The following is a 23,180-nucleotide window of genomic DNA, read 5'->3' on the forward strand; positions in this document are numbered from 1 at the left end:
TCAGACGAACTGGATTAGACGAGAGGAAATTTGACGAAGTGGAAACTAGCCGAAATGGAATTTAGACCAACTGCAATATAGAACAAATGAATAATAGACCAAGTGAGATTAGACGAACTGGTTTTAGACCAAGTGAGATTAGACGAACTGGTTTTAGACCAATTGATATTGGACTAACCGAATATTACACGAACTAGTATTAGACCAAATGCAGTTAGACCTAGTGAAAATAAAATACTTTAGACGAAATGGCAATTAAACCAAGTGACGATTAGCTCAACTGGGCATTACTCAAAAATATATAAAACCAAGTGGTAATTATAACCGACTGACTATTAAACCAAGTGGTCATTAGTGGCATATCCCGGGGGGGCCACTTCCATTCACGAGTGGATACCATGCGCGACCATGGGGTCTCGAAAAGCACCCTAAACACGTAATTTCCATATTCTGAAAATGCACCCCTTAACAAGTATTGGCGTGTGAAACCCTATCCTTAACAAGTATGCGGGAAACAAAACGATACTCTTGGCAAATATTCCCTGAAATGAACCCCTAAACAAGTAGTAGAAGTACAGGAATGTTTTATTGTTAGGGGTCCTTCGGTCGTCAGCTTTACGTTATTTGGTTAAGTACGACCCCACCTTCTACACCTCGCGCAAATCGGACTCTAAACACGAAGTGTTGGGACAAAAAGGACATCCTTTATAAAACATTTTAATTTTGTTTTATCATCCCCGCAAATTCGACCCTAAACACGTAATTTTCCTAGCGAAATAGATACCCTTTTTTCATTATTTCTGTGTTTTTGACACCCTTATCACGTTACGTACGTAACGTGCCCTATCGTGAAAAAGACATCCTTTTTACGTGTTTTTTTGGTCGCGCATGGTATCCACTCGTCAATGTAAGTGGCCCCCCGGGTGGCATATGCAGACCTCTTTAGTGACCTAATGCGCCACAAAAGTAGAGTGGCCAGATCGAGCAAAAGTGAGACTTGCGCGCAAGAAAAGAAACCGTTATAATAGGAAAATAAACAAAACTGGAAAGACTTTATCATGTAATTTGGAACATGATTATATCTTTTATTCTTCATTTCCTTTCCAATACTTTCCTTTGATTTTGTTTTGTCATAAATTTTTAAGGGGACTGTGACTATGACTTAAACCAGTGAACTACTTTCCAAGTGCAAAATGTATGCACAACAAAGAAAATGGGGTTGGTGCGGATGCTCTTATTTAAATAATAAAATGTTGTTTTGATTTTCCATTGGTTTGGATTTTTGAAAAAAATGCGAAGGTAATTTTTAAAGGAAAATTGCTGGATATAATTAGTTATGTAGTTGTTTATTTCATTTCTATCACCCCGTTTGAAAATCAAAATAAATTAAGAGACATTTGATTTATCAGGAACAATGTGTTTTTTTTCTTTAATCATTTGTTGAAAATATAACATAATGGATCGTCTGTTGATACATAAATTACATTTACACTTTACAGCCTTCAAATGGGGCAAAGAGTTATCGCACAGCTCCTAAGAACTAGAAAGAAAAAATTATACGCTTCATTTAGATCTTCAATAAAAAAATACCAGACCAGCCGTGCATGATAGAAATTAATGAGAAGTGACTAAAGATACATTCCAGTTGTGGTAACAATCTAAAAATGACCTTGAATTAAATAAATGAAATTACCACCAAATTGCTTGAATGTATACGAAAAAACATGTTCCTAACACTTGTGGAAGAAAATTCGTAATTGCTGAGAAATCAGCAAAATAAGCACGGAATTCCATTTGCAAGCAATATTAATACACTGTCCCACATGTGTCTTGTCTGTGTTAGTTATCATCATTCTTTCTTTTCTTGTGCGCCTCGGAATAGAAAACTTCTAGATAGATGGCGCTATATAAATGCCTATTATTATTATTATTATTAAGTTTCCTTTAATGTGCTAGAGCTACATGTATATTCATATTTTGTTATTTCATCTTGATATAAAAGACTTTCTCATTGACATAATTTTTTATGCAACTACCAAGACTTCTGTCTTTTTCCCCGTTTAAAGGGGAAGTTTACCCTGAAGAAAAGTTTATTGTAAAAATAGCAGAAAAATTAATAAAAAATATTGGTGAAGGTTTGAGGATAATCCGTCAAAGATTAAGAAAGTTATTAGAATTCAAAGTTTTGGATTTGTGACGTCATATGCGAGCAGCATTCCCTACATAGCGAATGGTAAAAAAATCAAAGAAATGTCATTTTCTCACAAAATTGAAAATGGTTTCTACAGTGCCTTTTGTATATCAATAGACAAATCACTTCACACCCGATCATAGATAGAAAACAAAATAAAGTCATCAGGAACCATACAAAATTTGAAATTCATTGATTTTTTACCATTCGCTATGTAGGAATGCTGCTCGCATATGACGTCACAAATCCAAAACTTTGAATTCTAATAACTTTCTTAATCTTTAACGGATTTTCCTCAAACCTTCACCAATATTTTTTATTAATTTTTCTGCTATTTTTAAAATAAACTTTTCTTCAGGGTGAACTTCCCCTTTAAAGTTATCATCTGAAAATATCGTGTTTTTAAGTTTGTTTTGGGTTGACCTTTTTTACTTTAGATTAAAAAAAAATGAATACAGGAAAATAGTCAAATATAATTATCATTACAGTATAAACACTATTATTTGATATTTTACCACAGGGATTGACAAAAAAAATACCGATGCACAAAAGTGAAGTAGCTGATACACCATCGATTACAAAACCAGCCTGGATTACTAACTAATCTGCTACCCTTAATGATAACATTTTTGGTAATGTTACTCCTTTACCCGAGTCAGGAATTATTTTGTCTGATATCTCAGACCATTCTTCGATCTTTAAGAGACCCGTTTACGTTAACAAATTATCATTTCCCGCAGCAAAATTCCTAAGAGTAATACCTAATAATATAGCAAGATAAAAATACTGTCAATAATATATTCATTACAAGTTTTATCACACGATGAAATAGACACGTACCATTAGTCAATGAATGTTATAATGATATAAAAAGCTCCAAGACTGGATTGGATATCAAAATCAACATTACAGTCGATAAATCACGAAACAATTTGTACGCCGATAAAATAAATCGTTCAGAGAAGTCGCATCGCAAATGCATTATGTATAAAAAAAACAGAAATTCAAACCAATTGATCATGGAAAAATACACTCTAAAAAATGAAGTGCTAATTCAGCTCTTAAAGAGCGTGTATAGTGACTGCACTTCGGAGTGCTGATTTTTCTCGTTCAAATTTGAACTAGACAAATCAGCACTCCGAATTGCAGTCACTATACACGCTCTTTAAGAGCTGAATTAGCACTTCATTTTTAGAGTGTATAACAATCTTGAATAAGCATGACGTACATAACCCGCTAAAAAGTATAAAACACGATCATGTCGAAATCCACGATTCTTTAGGGATAGCTGACATATTCAATCAGTTTTTTTTACAGATCGGAAAAAAAATTGACAACAATACACCAATTTACCGATTTCCTTCATCGACCAAATCCGAATTCTCCGTTTTCTATTTCCATTTCGTAGGAATGAAATAATGTAAACAGTGAAAAACTGAAAACGAAGCACCGTGTTATTGATACTATTTTCTGAAAGAATGCTTAATATAATTTCTATTGAAAAATAGTATACATATTTAAAACCTACAATGTGTTGCCCAAATTGTCGAAGTGTTTTTTCACAACATTATGTATCATTAATTTTGTTTGCAACGGATACAAATATTTATGTTTATATATGGTATTCAATTTGTTTTTGTTTGATGGAAGTGAAATAAATAAATTTGAATTTGAATTTTTGAATATAGAATATACCGTTGATCCATTAATACACATATTCAATCATTCTTTAAATAATGCCGTCATTCCAGACAACATGCAAATGTCTAAAATAATACCAATGTACAAAGCAAAGGAAAATCAATGAATAATGCATGTAACTATGGAGCGATATCTTTATTGCCTGCTGTATCAAAGGTTTTGGAACGGGTGATATGTACAAGATCAATTTTGTTGAAGACATAATTTCTAAAAAAAGAAAGCCTTAATATGTTATTTTTGTCATAATCAGAAATCACTTACAAAGGGCTTTGCTCAACTTAATCACCTAAACACATAATGACTTCAACGCAGATGATAATCTCATGGCAAAAATATCCGTTTGCACCAAGATACCCATTTTAACCGCATACATTCGTAATTCCGAAGCTTCGTTATTCCGAATGTTCGGATATTCCGAAGGTTCGTTATTCCGAATGTTCGTATTTCCGAAGGTTCGTTATTCCAAAGGTTCGTGAGTCCGAAAACGAAATGAGGTTCGTAATTCCGAAGGTTTGTTAGTCCGAAAACAAAGTGAGGTTCGAAATTCCGCAGGTTCGTTAATCCGAAAATGAAATGAGGCTGTAATTCCGAAGGTTCGTTATTCCGAGAACGTAATGATTAATGAATCTTATTTCGGACTAACTAACCTTCGGAACAACGAACCTTATTTCGTTTCCGGATTAACGAACATTCGGAACAACGAACCTTATTTCGTTTTCGGACTAACGAACCTTATTTCGTTTTCGGACTAACGAACCTTCGGAATAACGCCACAAATGTTCGGATTAACGAACCCCTTTACGTTTTCGGATAAACGAACATCGAGGTATGGACAATTTACGTGTTTCGGAATTACAATTACGTAGTGTAACCATTTTAAGACATAAGTGCCCTTTTTGGCATTGCCCCCCCCCCAATGCCTTTTTCATTTTCATAGTAATTGGGACTGGAACTGTGTTTCTACCCCCTCTCCCCTCCACCGCGCTTGCCCTTTCGGTTTTCTGGGCTAATTACAATTTTTTTCGGAATAACGAGCCTTATTTCGTTTTCGGGCGTTCGGAATTAGGAAACTCATTTCGTTTTCGGACAAAGGAACCTTCGGAATAACGAACTCTATTGTTTTTCGAACTAACGAACCTTCGGAAATACGGACTGTTACCATATTCGTATTATCGTTAAATAGCATTTACTATAAATAGCTAGCTAAATTTAATGTAATATGGTACGTTGAAAACAGAAATATGATTTTTCTTTCAGATTGACCTGGAAAACCATCCAACTTTTGCATTATGCCGGGGGTTCAGCTTAAATTTATCTATTCCAGGGGAGCAAGTCAACATTTCTATTTCATTTTATTACTTTTTATTATTATTATCATTTTTAATAATGAATGAATTACTTTGCAAGGAAATGGGTGATAAAGATTGAGAGAAAAAAAACAGCGACGAGTAACAACTTTGATCAAAGACATGTACAGTGTATTGATATTTGAAGATCAGATTCCATGCTCCCTTGCAAGACAGTGTGTAATAATATTAATAGTAATAATAATATGAAGAATAATAGCAACGTCATATTAAATAGTAGTAGTAGTAATAGTAGAAGTAATAGTAGTAGTAGAAGTAGTAGTAGTAGTAGTAGTAGTAGTAGTAGTAGTAGTAGTAGTAGTAGTAGTAATAGTAGTAGTAAAATGGTATTTATTAAATGCATCATTTATTAGCCCAATTGCTGAATTACAAGAAGTTTACTTAGTTTGATTACACATTTATATGTACATTTCAACAACAAAGTTCAATGATATAATAAAAAAAAAGAGAATAAGAATTAGATTAAAAAAGAAGAAAGGTAGAAATGGGGGAGACGGTGGGAGGAGGAAATAAAAGCTAAAAATATCGAGGAAGGGAAGTAATAGTAGTAGAAGTATTTATTGTCCGTATAACCCCCCCAAAAAAAAAAAATAAATAAATAAATAAAAATCCAAAACGGATGGATAGCCGATTTTCAGTTTAGTCGACTTGACTATACCGTTCTTTCATGTGGTCCATATACAATACAAAGTAAAACGTAAACACATATGGAGAAGCATAACGTATGACGTAAATCAAACAAAATAACAAAAAGTGGCATGATATATGCTGTTACTAATAAGAAAAGATCATAATATTAAATAGTTTGGCAAGACTTTACACTAAATATTTTATAAAATGAATGAATGAAATGGATAAGGAGGAGAAAGGATAAAATTGCTTATCTAAACAATAGTGAATCCTATGGTGAAGAGGTGGGAATGAGACAAATTTGAAATAGTGGATAAGTAGAAGAAGATATTGAAGGAAAGACGCACTGTGAGTAGGTAAGACAAGGAAAAGAAAGGGGTGCTTGACAAGGAGGGGATATACAGCAGAGAAATTAGTGGGACATTTTTGCTTCACTCCAAAAATGACGTTATAAAATCACATAATAATCAGGATAAAAAGCAAATTGCACAATTAGAAGCACAGTGGAATATGAAAGACAGAACAGCTATAGGGAAGAAGGAAATAAGGTTGGATGGGGAAAAGAGAGAGATGAAACATCAAGCATACATAAGGAATGAATTTTTTTACGGAAATGAGAAAAATAAAGTTGAAATTTGCCTGCATGTCCATATGTGAAGAAACACAAACCTACTTTTGTGTGTGTGTGTGTGTGTGTGTAAATCATGCAACCATGGTATTGTAAATTATTGAAAGGATCATTAAAGGTGGTAAAATTTGATATATTTATTCAAGGGAGAAGACATTCCTAGACATCAAAGTATGGAATTAAATAGATAACAAAATAAAAGTTATAAACTTTCAATTTGAATTACACTTTTATGTATACTCGGATCTTGAGTATATCATTACTTTATTATGTTCAAGTAGGAAATAATTGGTTAACATTTAGTAGGTCAACTAGGTAGAGCATAGAACTATTAGGATAACGGTTTTTTGTATGGAAGCTTCAAAGCGCCACCCAGATGTATGACAAGATCTCGGGTATCGTATTTTCTTCATCCTGTTTGAGAGATGAGCAGATGACAACATATCGGATCTCGTCATGTCTACATCATGTGGAAGAGATAATTAGACGACAAGATTTCTTACATATTCATGTATACACCATGTGGGGAAGATAATCAATTAGTCAGATCACAGATCTAGTTATGTCTACATCCTGTGGGGGGACTCATGACTATAAAATGCACTAGATCATAGTATCCGTTGATGAAATTTAGAAGAAAGAGAAGAAAAAGGCAAAGCTAGAACGACAGTTAAGCCCGGTGAAATGTGATAGCTGAAAATTATGGAACAGCGGTTTGTTCTCCGCTCTCTATTCTTCAATCCCAGATCCGGCCTTTGTGCTCAGTCAGGGCCCTGGGAATGTTTTTCTCTGCCCCTCTCTCTCTCTCTCTCTCTTTAATAAGGGGGTGCTGGTATATTTCCGGCAACAGGCCATCCCCCCAAACAAAATAGATAAATAAATAAAAATATACACCGTACAATGCTGCTTATAAAGATATCTACAAGATTTCCAGGGGTGCTGCCTATGGTGATAATAAACGTAGCTCCCCAACACCCTGCTGCCCAAACAATAATGAAATGAAAATTAAATGAAAATTAAGTCATTTTGGAGAAAAGATTAAATCAACTTGCGATCTTCGTTTTAGTACGAGAAATATGCAGTATGTTTAGTCTGTTTATGACTTCTTTAGTAACCGAATGGGCCACAAAAGTAGAGGGGCCAGATATACCACATTGAGCAAAAGTTCTTAAAACATGCTAGTGAGAGAAAATTGTGCGCAAGGAAAATAAACCGTTTTGATATTTAAAAAAAATCACCCCGAAAAATTAGATAGATTTTATCATAGTTACTATTGAGAACTTCAGCTTATATTTCACTAACCATTTCCTTTCCTCCTATTTTCGTTTCTTTTCTATTATTGTTTCTGGCGATTTTTTTTAGGGGCTATGACTATTACCCAAGCACCCCATCCCCATTGCTACGCCAGTGAACCACTTTCCATGAGTTTTTTTTTTGCATAGCAAACAACATGATGCTAAGTTGATGCACCAAAATCTAGTTTATAGATGATGTTTCGACTGAAGTGAAGAAAAATTGCTAAACTCAAGCTGAATTTATTTGGAAGAAAATGACACTACAGAAATAATTCTGTAGTTCCTTTTTTGTCACTCGTTTTGATGATCGAAATACATAGACGTCTAATTTATCAGTAAAAACGCTTTTCGTTAAACATTGATTGAAAATATGACATAATCAATCGTCTATGGAAACAATTATTACATTTTCGATTTACAGACTTCTAAAGGGGCAAGTGATTTTTGCACAGCTAGTTAAACTTACAAAGAAACACATTAAATGCCTCATTTGGCTTTTCAATGTCAAAATACAGACCATTCATGCATGCTCAAAATTGATGAGAAGTGATTATTGTTAAATTGCATTTGTGGTAACGATCTCAAAATGACCTTGACAGAATCCATAAATATAGTGTTTGTAGGTATACAAAACAAATATATGCCAAATAGCTCGGGAGGAAAATGCGTAATTGCAAAGAAATGAGGCATGGAATTCCATGAAATGTTGGTTTTTTCCCTAGCAATAATAATAGACTGGTTTTGTTTTGCCAGTGATGATCAGGATTATCGATTTTGAGCTAAGAATTAATTATTTCAAAAATGATTCTAAGTTTTCATTAATATACTAGCTAATATTCTGAAAAAATAATCTTCATTTAAAAGACTTTCGTATGAAGTAATTGTTAGCTACATCTACTGTGGGTTTTTTTACCTTTAAAGTTATTATTTGGTCATTTTGTTTTTCAAATTTTTGCTTCGGGTTTGTTTTGTTCCTAGTGAAATAATGGACAGTGGTCATATATATCACAGTATATAACACTATTTTTATAATTATTTTTTTAATAAAGAGATTGGCAAAAACATTGCCGATGCATGAAAATGAAGTAGCTGATACACGAGGGCTATAAAGGAATATAAAAATAAAAAAGTTTCTTGAGGTTATGACGATTTCCTTCAGGACTCGAGTTACTGATAAGATATAAAATATGCTTTCACTCAGTATTTGAGACACGAGAAAGAGAATTCAGTGATTTGGAAATAAGGATTATTCCTTTTATGGATATTTATCGGTATATTGCCATTTCGTCTACTGCCCTTTTCCCCACTATCGCATGGTCTGATATCATTTCGTCAACCATTAGTGAACTATCAACATAGTCCAACAACCATTTCGTCTAATTACCATATCGTCTAATAGCCAGTTGGTCTAATAGCCGTTTCGTTTATCATTAGCCTGATTGTATTTTTTTTGAATTGGTCCAATATCCACTTTTTCCAATATTATTACTTCTATATATTATTTTTTGTTCTACTCTCATTTCGTCCATGTCTTATTTGGTCTCACTTCAGTTGGTTCACTATCACTATGTCTAAACCCATTTCGGCTAACAATCAATTGGTATCGTTACAATGGGTACAATCACCAACTCGTCCAATAGGCATATTCATATCATCTTATAACCATAAATGTCTCCTGGCACCGGACGTCTACAGTGACTATATGTATCAGTGCCGAATTGTTGCAGTGCTACTCCTGATTTGTGGTTCAGATAATAAAAAAATTACTATCCACCGATAGGGCATAGGCAGATCTAGGGAAAGGCCCACCCCCCCCCCCCCCCGCATAAAATAAAGGAATGGGAATGAAAGAAAAGGGAAAAGAAGGGGAAAGAGAGGAGGGAAAATGGGGAAAATAAGAGGAGACAGAAGATTGAATAAAATAGGGTGAGGTGAAGATTTTGATTTTTTTTAATATTCATGTCTCAAAAGAGGCACGATAGCTTAGTCGGTGAAGTGAGGGTCTCTGAATCCGGTGACACGGATTTGATTCCTAATTGGTGCCCCTTGGTAAGGCATAATAGTCATTATGTATACCTGGTCCCTTGGAAAGGATCTAAAGCCGTCGGTCCTCTGGTTGCTTGCTTACAAGCATTCATGCTTTATTAGCAACCATGTAAAGAAATCACCAGGTACTATTATATAAAGGCTACAATTTTCGTTCGCGCTTCGCGTTTGCATACACATCCATTTAAGAATTTTTATGCATGGTGCTTAAAAAGTGCTTAAAGGTCAAGTCCACCTCAGGAAAATGTTTTGAATCAATAGAGAAAAATCAGGCAAGCACAATGCAGAAAATTTCATCAAAGTCGGATGTAAAATGGGAAAGTTATGACATTTCAAAGTTTCGCTTATTTTTTATAAAATAGTCAGTTACATCCAAATGAGAGAGTCGATGATGTCACTCACAATTTCTTTCTTTTATTGTTCGAATTATACAATATTTCAGTTTTTACGAATTTGACGATTAGGACCTCCTTGCCTGAGGCACACAATTAAAATAATGAAATTGCACGTGTTCAGGGAAGAATGAAACTTCATTTCACATGACAATGACGAGAAATTAAAAAATATTTCATATTTAATAATACATAGAAAATAGTGAGTGAATTATGTCATCAGTTCCTAATTTGCATACCAACCAAGATGTGCATATGACTGTTTTTTTATGAAGCGAAGCTTTAAAAATGACATTACTTTCTTATTTTACATCCTATTTGGATGAAATTTTCAGTGTTATGCTTGTTGAATTTTTCTCTTTTTATTCAAATCAAGTTTTTGTTGGGGTGGACTTGTCCTTTAAATTTACCTCTTTTTGAACTGGAATATGAAGTATATTTAGCTCGCCCTTCGCTCTCGCTTTATATTTTAATGTTTCTTTTTCAGTTCTGTTTTGCTTTGCAAAGTGTACATCGATAAGTATTACTAACATTGCTCTTACTACAGTATTACGAAGTTAAATTTATGCACGTGTGTCAAATTAGGTAATGAAACTCAGTTCTGGAGTTGGCCTTACATACAAGCATTGCTTATTTTCGGCAGCCCCTCCGATTTACTCTAAAAAAAAACCCATTTAATTCAGCTTGATGTCATCAAATGTGTTTATCAAATCTATAGGCCTTAGTATGTTTTATAGGATGCTATGTTTTGTTATAATTTTATTTTTATGATATGTTCATTATATACAACACTGTGAAACGGAAAACAGTAAATAAAGTGAAATGATTAAAACATGTATTAAAAATGCCTAAATTCTAGGTCTAAATCTAAAAAACGCACACTCAAGTTTATTGAGAAAGGCAGCTTGTTCTATATATTTACAACGTCCTTGAATTATTGGAAGATAAATTTGTTCATCGCTTACAATTCATAATCATATGCTTTAAAAACTACAGAAATTTGCAATAAAGGGATGCTTGTGGCTGGAAATTATATGGATGTAGACATTGCTTCACTGTAACCGTGTTCGTCAATACAGTGTAGGTAAATTACTCCGATATCTCTATATGATATTTGGCTAACTTCAGCAAAACATTTATTAACCATAGAATTGGGAAAAAATAATGAGCAACATTTTAATAAATCAATTGACGAGATTGTGTCAGGTCTTCCTTGATACTCATTTTGTTTTCTTTTTCAGAAACTTTCTAGCACCTAAGCACCGATTACATTGTTTCAGGCTCTGTAGGAGCAAAACTTTTACAATTACAAGTAAGCCCTTTTCATATAACTAGTAAGGCTTCAATTGCGTGCAGAAAATAATCGCATCAGCGTAATAACTATACACCATTTTCATTGTCAAGATATTGACGCGGAGTTTTGTTATAATTGGCAGTGTGATTATGATAATGATAATGATGATGATAATGATCATGATCATCATAATCATCATCATCGTCCTCATTAATATTGTCTAAATTTGTATACACTGCTCAAATTTTTTTTTGTCCTAACGACCTGGTAAAAAAAATTGACAAATTAATGATGAACTTTCTTTGGGGATCCAAAATTCACAAAGTAAAAAGAACTATGGTAATTAATGATTTGTCAAATGGTGGATTAAATATGTTAGATCTAGGTATACAGTTAAACAGTTTTAATAAAGTTAAGATGGCTTTTCAAATATTTCGATGACACTAAATCAAAATGGAAATGGATGTTTGATTATTGGTTTGATAAATTAGGTGGAAGCTTTATTTTAAGAAATTGTAAGTGTGATCCACAATATATCCTGTCATTGAAAACGATTCAAAAGTTTTATCGTGATATAGTTTGTGTCTATTTTACTTTTAAAAGAAAAATTGCTTAAGGAAAAGAAAAAAATAATATCAAGTGCAGAGATTTGCAAAGAATTGTTATGGTTTAACAACAATATCAGACATAATGGAAGGATGTTGTTATTTAGGAACTGGATACGGTCAAATATTTTGTTCATAGGTGATCTGGTATCTAAGAATACCGTTCTTACTGTAAATAAATCAAAAGAAAAGTTAGTCAATCTTGATGGACAATGGTTGTCAGAATATGCAGTTTGTATAATGTCAATACCAAAAATGTGGAGAGAACAACTAAAAGAAAATAACCTTGCTTTGTTTAGAAAATTTAAAAATTCAATTTTGAATGATGAATAATGTATGCCATCTGTAAATACATTGCTTAATTGTAACTCTAGAGTAAAACAAATTTATCAAGAGATGTTGCAATTAAATGTTGAAAGATCAAGGGCCGAATTATTTTGGAGAGAAATTTTAGATGAAGAAAATAAGAATTCTTGGTTGTTTACATGGACACTGAAACTCAAAAGTATTCAAGATAATGCCATAGCCAACTTTAATTTCAATTTTATGTATAATTTATTACCTACTCTCTGTAACTTAAAAAATTGAATTTAAGAAACACTAATATTTGTAGTGAGTGCAATAAGTTGAGTGATTTATTTCATTTGTTTTGGTTGTGTATAGAGGTTGATAAGTTTTGGAAATACGTAGAAGCACTCATAAGAAAATGTTTAATTCAAAATTTTCGTTTGAAGCCTCAGCATATTGTTTACGGTCTAAGAAAAGAAAAAGGAAAAGAAATTAATTTAATTTTGAATTATGCATTATATTCTATTTACAAATGTTACAAAATAACATTAGTTACAATGAAAAAGATGAAGTTTTATGATTTGAAAATTATGTTCATATATGTTGAGAAAAAAAGATACGATATTGAGAAAGGTAAACGAACGGAAAATTTGTATATGAATATGAGCAAATGGAATCTAATATTGAATAATTTGTAAAATTTTTGTTTGTGTACATATGTATTTTTATTCAATAAGACTTATTTTGAAAATATCCGTAGAACGAAAAGTAGAGGAATAATAGCAATATAGCTATGTGAAACTACTTGCTATAGTGGAACTCGCTTTGTCCAATATCTAAGAACCACAAGCAGATGAAACCTAATTCTTGGTTGAAAAATGGGTCTAAAAATGTGCACGCATGTAAATTTAGGTAAAATCACCCTTTAACTCTACAAATGTTTTAAAGTAAACATTTCAAAGTAAACATTTCAAGTAAAAAAGATTACCTGCCCGTAAAAAAACATATGAATAGACACCAAAACCAGAGAAAAGACCACCAAATAAAGAAGTTGTGGCCAAAACTGTGATTGGGGGAGGGAGGGGGGCTGGCGGCTATTTCGGATTTTGGCCCGGCACACTTTTTTCTCGGACCCGAGACAAAAAATATTGTCATTTCATGTTGAGATACATTACAAGGAATAGATAAAAACTGTTGCCATATTAAATTGACAAAAACAGTATACACATGAATAGTCCACTCCTAATAAAAAAGTACTTCAACTTTTTATAGCATCTTACCTGTCACGGACCTACTCGATAAGCATAACTCAAAACTCCAGCCAGCAAAAACAGTTCAAACTCAAAAGAAGAAGTCGCAGCTAGCAAAAATGTCCCCTGTTCCTCAGCTCCAGATTCGAGATTCTAAAACAGTGTGCAGTTGGACGCCAAATAAATATCGTTACACATCAACAGACACCTATGGTAGTGTCGTGTTGAAAGTCAATATTAACCTGAGATTCACTTTTAGTCGATTTTTATATATATATATCATATCAATAAAAAATAATTTTAATATCTATCCGTACAGCTTGAACAACCATCGTAGTGTGTGCTATAACTATGGTGAACCATATTATAAATCAGAACTCGGGTCTTGCGTGCTGGTTGATAAATGATTGTACCGATGCTCCTATGAACAGCTTTTGATCTGAAGCTTTCAGACAGCTGGATTATTTTGTTTCCTTCCAGAATTTTCACCAGGATAGAAAAAATAAATCAGTCAAACAATGCATCGGTCAAGATCCCATTTGAAAATAGGTTGGTCATAATAATCATTTCTAGGTTAAGAACCTATTTTCGAACGATGCAGAATGACAAAAAGTCAGAAAACCAAATTCCTGGTAGATTATAAACTTTAGTTTGATTTATTTTAACACATTAACTTATAGGACGTTGGTTTTGGTCAATCTTTTTCGTCTCTCATCGCCTTTTCACACGGTAAGAAAATTATCGTAATTTGAATGATTCCAGTGAAATATAACGTCGGCGATCATCCAAACCGCCGTATCAGCCAATATTGGTCAAAAATATCGATTTTGAGATTTTTGCAGAAAATTAAAGTACAAGTCCTACTCTATTTATGACTAAATTTATGGGCAGCAATTTATCTTATTTTTAAGATATGAGAGGATTTTAAACGGCGGTGCCATACATTTTTGTTTAATAAAATGCGAAAATCCAATTAGGAAACTTGTACCGTAACAGAACGATACGACATTTTGACTGACCGCGATTTCAATACGCGCGGTCAGCCAAACTGTCGTATCGGCTACCTACACTGCATTGATTTTGCACATGAAAAGCGATACGACGTTTTGACTGACCGCGCGCATTGAAATCGCGGTCAGGGTTGTTGTATTCCCTATGGCGTTTTTGTAAGGGGAAATGTAAACCGCTCTAACCGAAATTACAAGCATGTAGCTCTTTTGCGATTTTTTTTTCTGATCCTTGCTTTTGTGTAAAAATAAGGATACCATTGTCAAGTAATTGTCTTGGTCTTTCCAACCATGTATTTTTCTAGCAATGAATATGTTTTACGGCTGGGGAAGTAAATGTGAAATTTAGGGTAAACTTTGAAGTCGATTTTCTCTGAAATGGGTTTGCACCGTCGTATGTGTGATACGACAGTTCGGAAGACCGCCGACGATAAGGCTAATGGCAAATATTTTTAGCACGTGTAAAACCAAACTAGAATCACCAACGCTAGTCACATTCACGAATGCAAAATCTTCTATGGAGGTGTATTCCAGTTAAGTTTCTCTCAAATTATAGTATGAATTTTAAGTGTGAATTCTTGAACTTAAAAACGTATTTGTCTTTTTTGTCTGTTAAAATATTGGCGTATTACAACTGACACTGACTGATGTTCTCAAGACTCCACATAGGACAATATCCTGAATACACCCTATGGATTTGGCAAAGGTGTAATAAGTATTGCAAAACGCCAATATGTGTTGAAGTAACACCAACAGCTGACACCAGATCGAAATTACAGGTGCTGTTCTCTCTTGAACATCACAATATTTGTTGTGCAAAGAAAGGAAGACAAAAGTAAAGAGGCGCAGTATGATACAATCATACGTCTTCAAAGCTTTTTCTTAAAGGACAGGTTTACCCCCAACAAAAATTTGATTTGAATAAAAAAGACAAAATCAACAAGCATAACACTGAAAATTTCATCAAAATCGGATGTAAAATAAGAAAGTTATGACATTTTAAAGTTTTGCTTCATTTCACAGAAGAGTTATATACACATCTCGGTCGGTATGCAAATGAGGACTGATGACATCACTCACTCACTATTTCTTTTGTATCTTATTATATGAAATATTCTTATTTTCTTGTCATTGTCATGTGAAAAAAAGTTTCATTCCTCCCTGAACACGTGAAATTCCATTATTTTAATATTTTGTGCTTCAGGCAAGGAGGTCCTAATCGTCAAATTTGTAAAACTTGAAATATTGTATAATTCAAACAATAAAAACAAAAGAAATAGTGAGTGAGTGACATCATCGACTCTCTCATTTGGATATAACTGGCTCGTTTATATAACTATTTTGTTGAAAATAAGCAAAACTTTGAAATGTCATAACTTTCTTATTTTGCATCCGATTTTGATGAAATCTTCAGCATTGTGCTTGTCTGATTTTTCTCCATTGATTCAAGTCAACATTTTTCTGAGGTGGACTTGACCTTTAAGCTGTCAAAATTTCGTAAAAAATAGATTATTATTTTAAACATGATTCAAGGTGTTTGCCCTTGCTGACGGCTTCTTAGAACATATATCTTAATCGTCAGGAAATTCTGCCCCTCATTATTTAAGGCTAATTACGCCACTTACGAGCCATACAATAATGATAGGAAAAATAATAACATCTTGGTTCCACAGTTCTTAAGTATTAGAAAATAATGTGATTAATTAAGTGTATATTTACTTGTCAACCAATAGTTTGCTCGATCCATGCCAGTATGGTCTTAGTCCAGGCCAATCATCTCTCACTGCTTTGTTAAATATTACTGATGATTTGCTAACAAAATTGATCAAGGCAATTTTATTGTAAACCGTTACTATACACAAGCGCAAGGAATTTAATTTAAACTCGCCTATATTATTGTTAAAGAAAAAAAAATACTTTACTTTGGACTCAACCAGGACGCAGTAAAAATGGTTTCGCGTATGGTAGGCAGCAATCAACGGTATCAGTGGTAACATGTCGGTTATTCATACTGTAGAAAGTGGAGTGCCCAAGGGGAGTATTTTTTGCCCCCTCCCTTTTATTATCACTCTGAATGATTTTGTCAGATCTGAAGAACAATGTCCCTCTCTTTGCATGCAGATAATACATGTATGTGCTTTGCATCTGCAGAGCTCAGAGATTTAGAAATTACCATAAACAGACATCTAAAGTTAATTTCTAGATGGTTCTCAATTAACTATTGATCAACATTTTGTTATGACGATCTACTAAATGCTTCGTCTATTTGATATTATAAAAACACAATGCAAAATTGAAAAAAAAATGTCTTGTCTCATAATGATGGACAGCTCGCTAATGTGGAGTCCAAGTTGACAGTGCTTGGAAATAGGGTTTCGGAGACATATTATTCCTTAAAATACATTCGATTTTATATATTAAAAAATGAAACAGCTCTTGCGCAGAACTATGGATGCATAACCTGGATAAATGAAAATAAACATGATTAAAGCCAAGTAATGCGTTATCAAGTTCTACAAAACAGGCCTGGCGCTTGGTACCCGCTGACCAGTGCGAGCAAGCACCGCGCGCCGTGATTGGCCGATGCTGCCGGCCTGATGAATGGGTTACCTACCTTCTGACGGCATACGGCATCTACCGTTCACAGCGTGTCGCAGCCTGACACAAGCGCGGATGCTGATAAGCCGGCTGCACCGGCCAATTACAGCGCGCGGTGGTCGCAGAAGCGGGCACTAAGCTCCAGCGCGGAGCCTGATTGGCCGACGGCATCGGCCAATCACAGCGCGGCTCACACTCAAGTCGATCCAGACAATAGCGTGGAGCCGGGAGCGCCGGGCACGCCCGTTAAGGCCCTAAACCGCAAATTGCACCTAAACCGCAAATTGCCGCCTAAGCATGTAGAATATTAACAAGGACCGTGCGCGCGTAAGAGGCGTGAACACAGAGGGCGGCAAACATAAATCGCAGAAGGATAGAGGTTGAAGAGTGAGGAATTAGAACTAGGGCGCTGATCTCATTTTTATGAGCAATGTTGTTGATACACGTATTTATTTATTTATATATTTATTTAAATATTTTACCAGGGTGCTCATTCAACATAAAGTTGGTCTCCCATGGGGCCCTAAAAGGCTATCATTATTGTTCTTCTTGTTTGTTGGTTTTGGACTTTTGGTTATGGCGGGAGTTGGGCAACTTGGGCTGTACATAGTGCCGGGTTTTGGTTTTTTTTTTTTTTTTTGGTGTTTTTTTGTGTATCCCTAATTCTCCCCTAGTATAATCTAACGCCTGCAGATTTAAACAAAGGAAAAGGAAAAGGGAAGAAATAAAAGGGAGAAAGTAAAGAAAGAATCACTATATTTTTTTTTTATATTTATTATAATCTTTTTAAAACTTTAATACAAATGTTACGAGGGTAATGAAGCAATGTACTCATATTACTATAGTCATAATCAGTACGAAATAGTAGTAGTAGTAGTAGTCGGAGTAGCAGTAGTAGAAGTAGTAGTAGCAGTAAGAGTAGTATAGTAGTAGTAGTTTTAGTAGTAGTAGTAGTAGTAGGAGTAGTAGTACGAGTAGGAGTAGTAGTAGTAGTAGTAGTAGCAGTAGTAGAGTAGTAGTAGTAGTATAGGAGTAGGAGTAGTAGTAGTAGTGGTAGTAGTAGTAGTAGTAATAGTAGCTTATTTTCAAAAATTTTCAAACTTTGATAATAAATGTTACCAGGGGAGTGAAACCACTCATCCAAGGTCCTTCGTTATCATTGGTATAATCATTATCATTATAGTCACAATAATTATCATTATTGGCAGCAAGAGTAGTAGTAGCAGTAGTAGTATCCGGGGGGGGGGGGGCACTCAGTATATAATGCATAGTGGGTATGTGCCGCGGAGGGGACCCCCATTTTCACACTCAAATTTCCGTTCCAAGGCATAGCATTTTTGCCTTGTTGAGAAAAAGAACAAAGAAAGCCGCTCCAAGGCATAGCATTTTCTTCTTATCGAGAAAAAATGAAGAGAGAAATCCGCTCCAAAGCTTCGCAAATTTTTCGTTACGCCGCTCCGATCGATCGCATTGAATGAGCAGCAATTTTTGTGAAAAGCGGCCGCAGAGCTCCCCGGCGGAGGCCGCGCTAGCTGCATCATGCACGCATGACCATTCCATAGGGATGCATACGCACTCACACGCTGGCGATCCGTTCCAAGGACCCCCGTTTTCACAAACATTTGTCGTTCTGAAGCCCGTTCAGAGGACCCTCCTTTTTACATTAAGCTCGCTCCAAGGCCTCCGTTTTTTGTTTCGCCCGCGGCACACCCCTACCACTTTTTGGTCAAGTGCCCCCCCCCCCCCGGAGTAGTATAGTTCTAGTAGTAGTAGTAGTAGTAGAAGTAGTAGTAGTAATTTATAGTTTATTTAGTTACAATGAGTGCATTGCTATTGAGTAAACAAGACTAAACTTTTTTCTACAAGCTTAGACGGCGATTTGCGGTTTAGGTGCAATTTGCGGTTTAGGGCCTTAACACACGCCTGCCCCTCACCGACGCGATACAACCCGTGCGCAGCAGCGTCTTTGCTCATATCATTGCATGACGAAGTATAGCAACTTGCAGACGAAATGTCACTTTCATGGCTTTACCACTACATTTGATATATCGACTTCTACTTAATCAAACAATTTTTTGATACATAAACTACAGTGCGTATCAGTAACAACTTTACGCTTTCAAAGAGTCCTGGCAGTCTAAAATGATACATCATGCCAAAAATGTTTTACATATTATTTTGGGATTCTGATCTCATCTATTCAAATAAAAGTAAAAAAATGACAAAACGTAAGGGTTGAGTGAGGACTGTCCTTTTGTGTAAAGCTCACAGAAATTGGTTTGCACATAATTGCTAAACCTGTATTCTGCGTTAATGAAATAAGGACAAAAACAAACTGGGCCTTGCGGTGCATTTCTCGTGGTGCATTTTCTTTTGCATTTTCAGCAGACTTGAGTTAAACAAATACATTTTAAAATTTTGTCACAACTTTGCTACCCATGTTAACGTTTTAAACCTAGGAAAGCAAAAACCCACCTGGGTCTGAGGACAAAATTTGAATTTAAACTAACGTTTATTTCAGACATCTCCACAATGTTTAAAAATATATATCATTTCAGTTAGGTTTATATCACTCTTTTTATGTATTAAGAAGGAAAATCAAGCCTAGGCAGTTTCATGAAAAGTGATTCACTACTAGAAAAAAAATCACTAGAAAAAAAATCATTACGATGACCTCCGTTTCTGGGGGAGGATGCGCATTAGTGCTTGATTTAAGTGTTTTGCGCAAGGAAACAAGTTAATTATTCAAATCGATCTTTTTACCTAAATTCATTTTGCTCTCATTAATTACCGTCTACTTTTCTCATTTTAACTATTTGCAAGTTCTGCACAAATCATTTTTAACGAACTTATGAAAATTAAATCGTGCTCACAGAAGGACAGAGATTTTTTCGATAGTTATTACGGCATTCACTTAAAAAGATATGTACCTAATGTGTAAATTTGGAAAAGCTTCAGGCGATGGCAAAGATAACTTTTAAAATACATATTTTTCAGTGTATGTTTTAAATACGCGCTGTACACACTAAGAAATTGTTGAAACCGAAATGAAAACTTTTAGCGTCCTTAAACGGTGCAATCTTGCACTCTAAGTTGAAAAACGTGCATAAATTGTATTATTATCTGTACCATTAACATGATTAATGCTCGTTAGCACCTAAAAGGAGCAAAATCATACATTTTTTAGGCTTATAGTACTTGACATTTATGACGGTTCTGAAAAAAAAAGGATCCTTGGAGGATGATTATTAGAGCTAAATTGCACCCTTAAAGGTGCACAAATGAGCAGAATTGCAATTATTAGCACCCGTTAGGATGCTGCTATTGTACCACCCAACGGCTTATTATGTGAACCCTTAATTCTTAGTGTACAACTAAATAAAATTGTCAAATCATTACATAATACACGATCAACAAGCACGTCTATTAGTGTGAAGAAATTTGTACATATCTTTCAACTACTGAACATAAAAAATGCATATACAAGCACTTTTACGTACAGTGTATCCTTTACTACTATTTGTTTGACGGTTAAGAAAAAAAAAACACCGGGTGTAGATTGTCGAATCCACTGTGCTGAGTTTCTAATCCTTCTCAGCACGTATCTGATATCTCGATCACTGAAAATGAATAATATAATAGTCCGGTAAACTTAAGAAAAAAAAACGTTTTTTTATAACGCATTAACGAAAATATACCTGTTTCAACGGAGTCTGGGATCGTCGAGGAGAAGACAACAGTTATTTCGACAATATGCACTGTCCTCGACGTACCATCCGATACTCATTCATGCTACATCAGCAATAGCGCCACCTTAGACGAAGGTATGACAAAGCCTATACCCTATCAAGCGAAAGCTTGCAAAAAACAGGTACTTTCTCGTAATTGTGCAATAACGATTTTTTTCTCTCTCTCTCATTTTCCTTGATCCAATTCTGGATTACATAGTATTTTGCTTGAAGGTTTGCATGGTGGCATGTACAATCGCTGATGAGGTTTACGGTACACTGTGTTCAGGAGACAGTCAACCTGCCAAAACGTCGAGTCTCTCTACTGCTCCTATTCATCATCTTTACTCGCCGACTCAAGGTAGCATCTCCTCATCCATCCTACTACTGAAACTGTCTTCAACTCACCAGTCTCTTCTGGTTTACAGTCCTTTTCAGGACTATATTCAAGAAAGATTACTCTACTCTCAAATTTCCACATTCTCGCCTATCCATTTCTTTTCATCTTCTATCCACCGTTTCTATAACACTCCACATGGTGTAAACCACATCAGCGATTGCATCATATTTGTTTATATCAAACTGTCTCATACCGATCCTTGATATGTCTAAAAAGAAGGTACGAGCGCTTTGTTGCTTTAAAGTCCTTTTGAATTAGTTTCACATTTAACCTGTTATTGATAAATGCGAAAAATATTTCGCTTTCTCAGCTCTCCTTTTCTGAATTTTATGTAATTTAGTTTTACCTCTCGGCAAAAAATAATATCTATACATTTTTCACTGATCTATTGTATATAATTTGATTCCTACAAATATTATAGCGCTTTCTGTTTTATTTATTGAGGGCGCAAAAATGTTCATTTTCTACACCAAGTAAGAAATATAGTTTAATAAGTAGATCAAAACTCATTAGCTTTGCTAACATGGCAAGGTTGAAAAAGCAGCAAAAATGTATACAGTATGTGTTATAAAATAATAAGAAGCCTATATTCGTATTTTGTTTCATCCTTTAGAATAGAAAAAAGAAGTCTAAGATTAAAAAGTGTATAGGAAAAAAATCCCATTTTGTTTTTTAAAAGTCCAAAAACTTGTCAGAATTGTTAAAATTTTGTAGGGTACTGTTTCCGCTTTATTTAATGAATCACGAATAGTTATGGCTACTTTAAGTTATATCTCTTTGAAAATTTGATGTATATTTGGAGTATATGTGGAGCGTTGAGGCCCAGTGGATTAGTCTTCGGACTTTGAAACAGAGGGTCGAATCCCAGCCATGGCGTAATTTCCTTCAGCAAGAAACTGATCCACAATGTGCTGCACTCAACCCAGGTGAGGTAAATGGGTACCGGTAGGAAGTAATTCCTTAAGAAGCTGTATGCGCTATGAACGCTAGCTTGGCCAGGTAATATAGGAGCGCCCTGAGCACCTAACAAGGTGGATATGTGCGCAATATAAATATCCTTTATTATTATTATTATTTCTTTTTTATGAAATAATTTTTCTGCCGTTAATAGGTGCATTAGCATTTTAATGAATATTTAAAAAAAATTGTAATCTTTCGTAATAGAAACATGTATTTCTTCGAACCTTTTAATTGTGTTTCTTGCGAGTATACTTAAAGCAGCATGACTGAAACTCATTAAAAATTGAATTAAGCAGTTAACCGGTATGTACTCAGATTATCAAGTACAGAACAGTTAGCATGAGGTATCAATAGTATGTTCATGTTGTTTATTTTACTATCATCAAACCCATGTGGAAAACTTAGTTAAATGGTATTGTACGGCGAGTCTAAAACATTTTTTGTACGAGCTAGATACGGGTGGCTTGAATAAAACTGTATAAAACGGCTGTTTTCAACTTACTACACGGACGCCGTAGAGCAAATGGAAATGAGGTACAACTTTCATTCCCCTCGGCTCGAAACCCTACCTCTATTTCCAACCAATTCCCATCATAACCGTCGGGGTTCGGTGAAATCATTGTTCGACTTTTCTAGTAGCTCGAACCGATTCGTGAACCTGGTCATTTCTTCGTTCATTGCCATTTCAACATCCTTTTTCAACTATTTACTCGATGGAACTGAGGAATTCATCACCTTTAAGGTAATCATTGGTTGCCGTAACAGAAAGAACACACACCCAAAAATGCAGCCCATTCATA

At 34.7% G+C, this 23,180-nt stretch overlaps 1 protein-coding gene across 1 annotated transcript in view; it reads right to left on the minus strand.

Annotated features, from left to right (window-relative positions):
* LOC121417832 (hyalin-like) overlaps positions 1-17,321 on the minus strand; it is a 70,957-nt gene extending 53,636 nt beyond the window's left edge. Inside the window, exon 1 of the mRNA XM_041611564.1 lies at positions 17,309-17,321. Coding sequence (XP_041467498.1) covers positions 17,309-17,321 — 13 coding nt within the window. The remainder of the gene's footprint in view (positions 1-17,308) is intronic.
* Positions 17,322-23,180: the final 5,859 nt, after the last annotated feature.

The sequence above is a fragment of the Lytechinus variegatus genome, chromosome 6 (genome assembly GCF_018143015.1).
Source record: "Lytechinus variegatus isolate NC3 chromosome 6, Lvar_3.0, whole genome shotgun sequence".
Lineage (NCBI taxonomy): Eukaryota > Metazoa > Echinodermata > Echinoidea > Temnopleuroida > Toxopneustidae > Lytechinus > Lytechinus variegatus.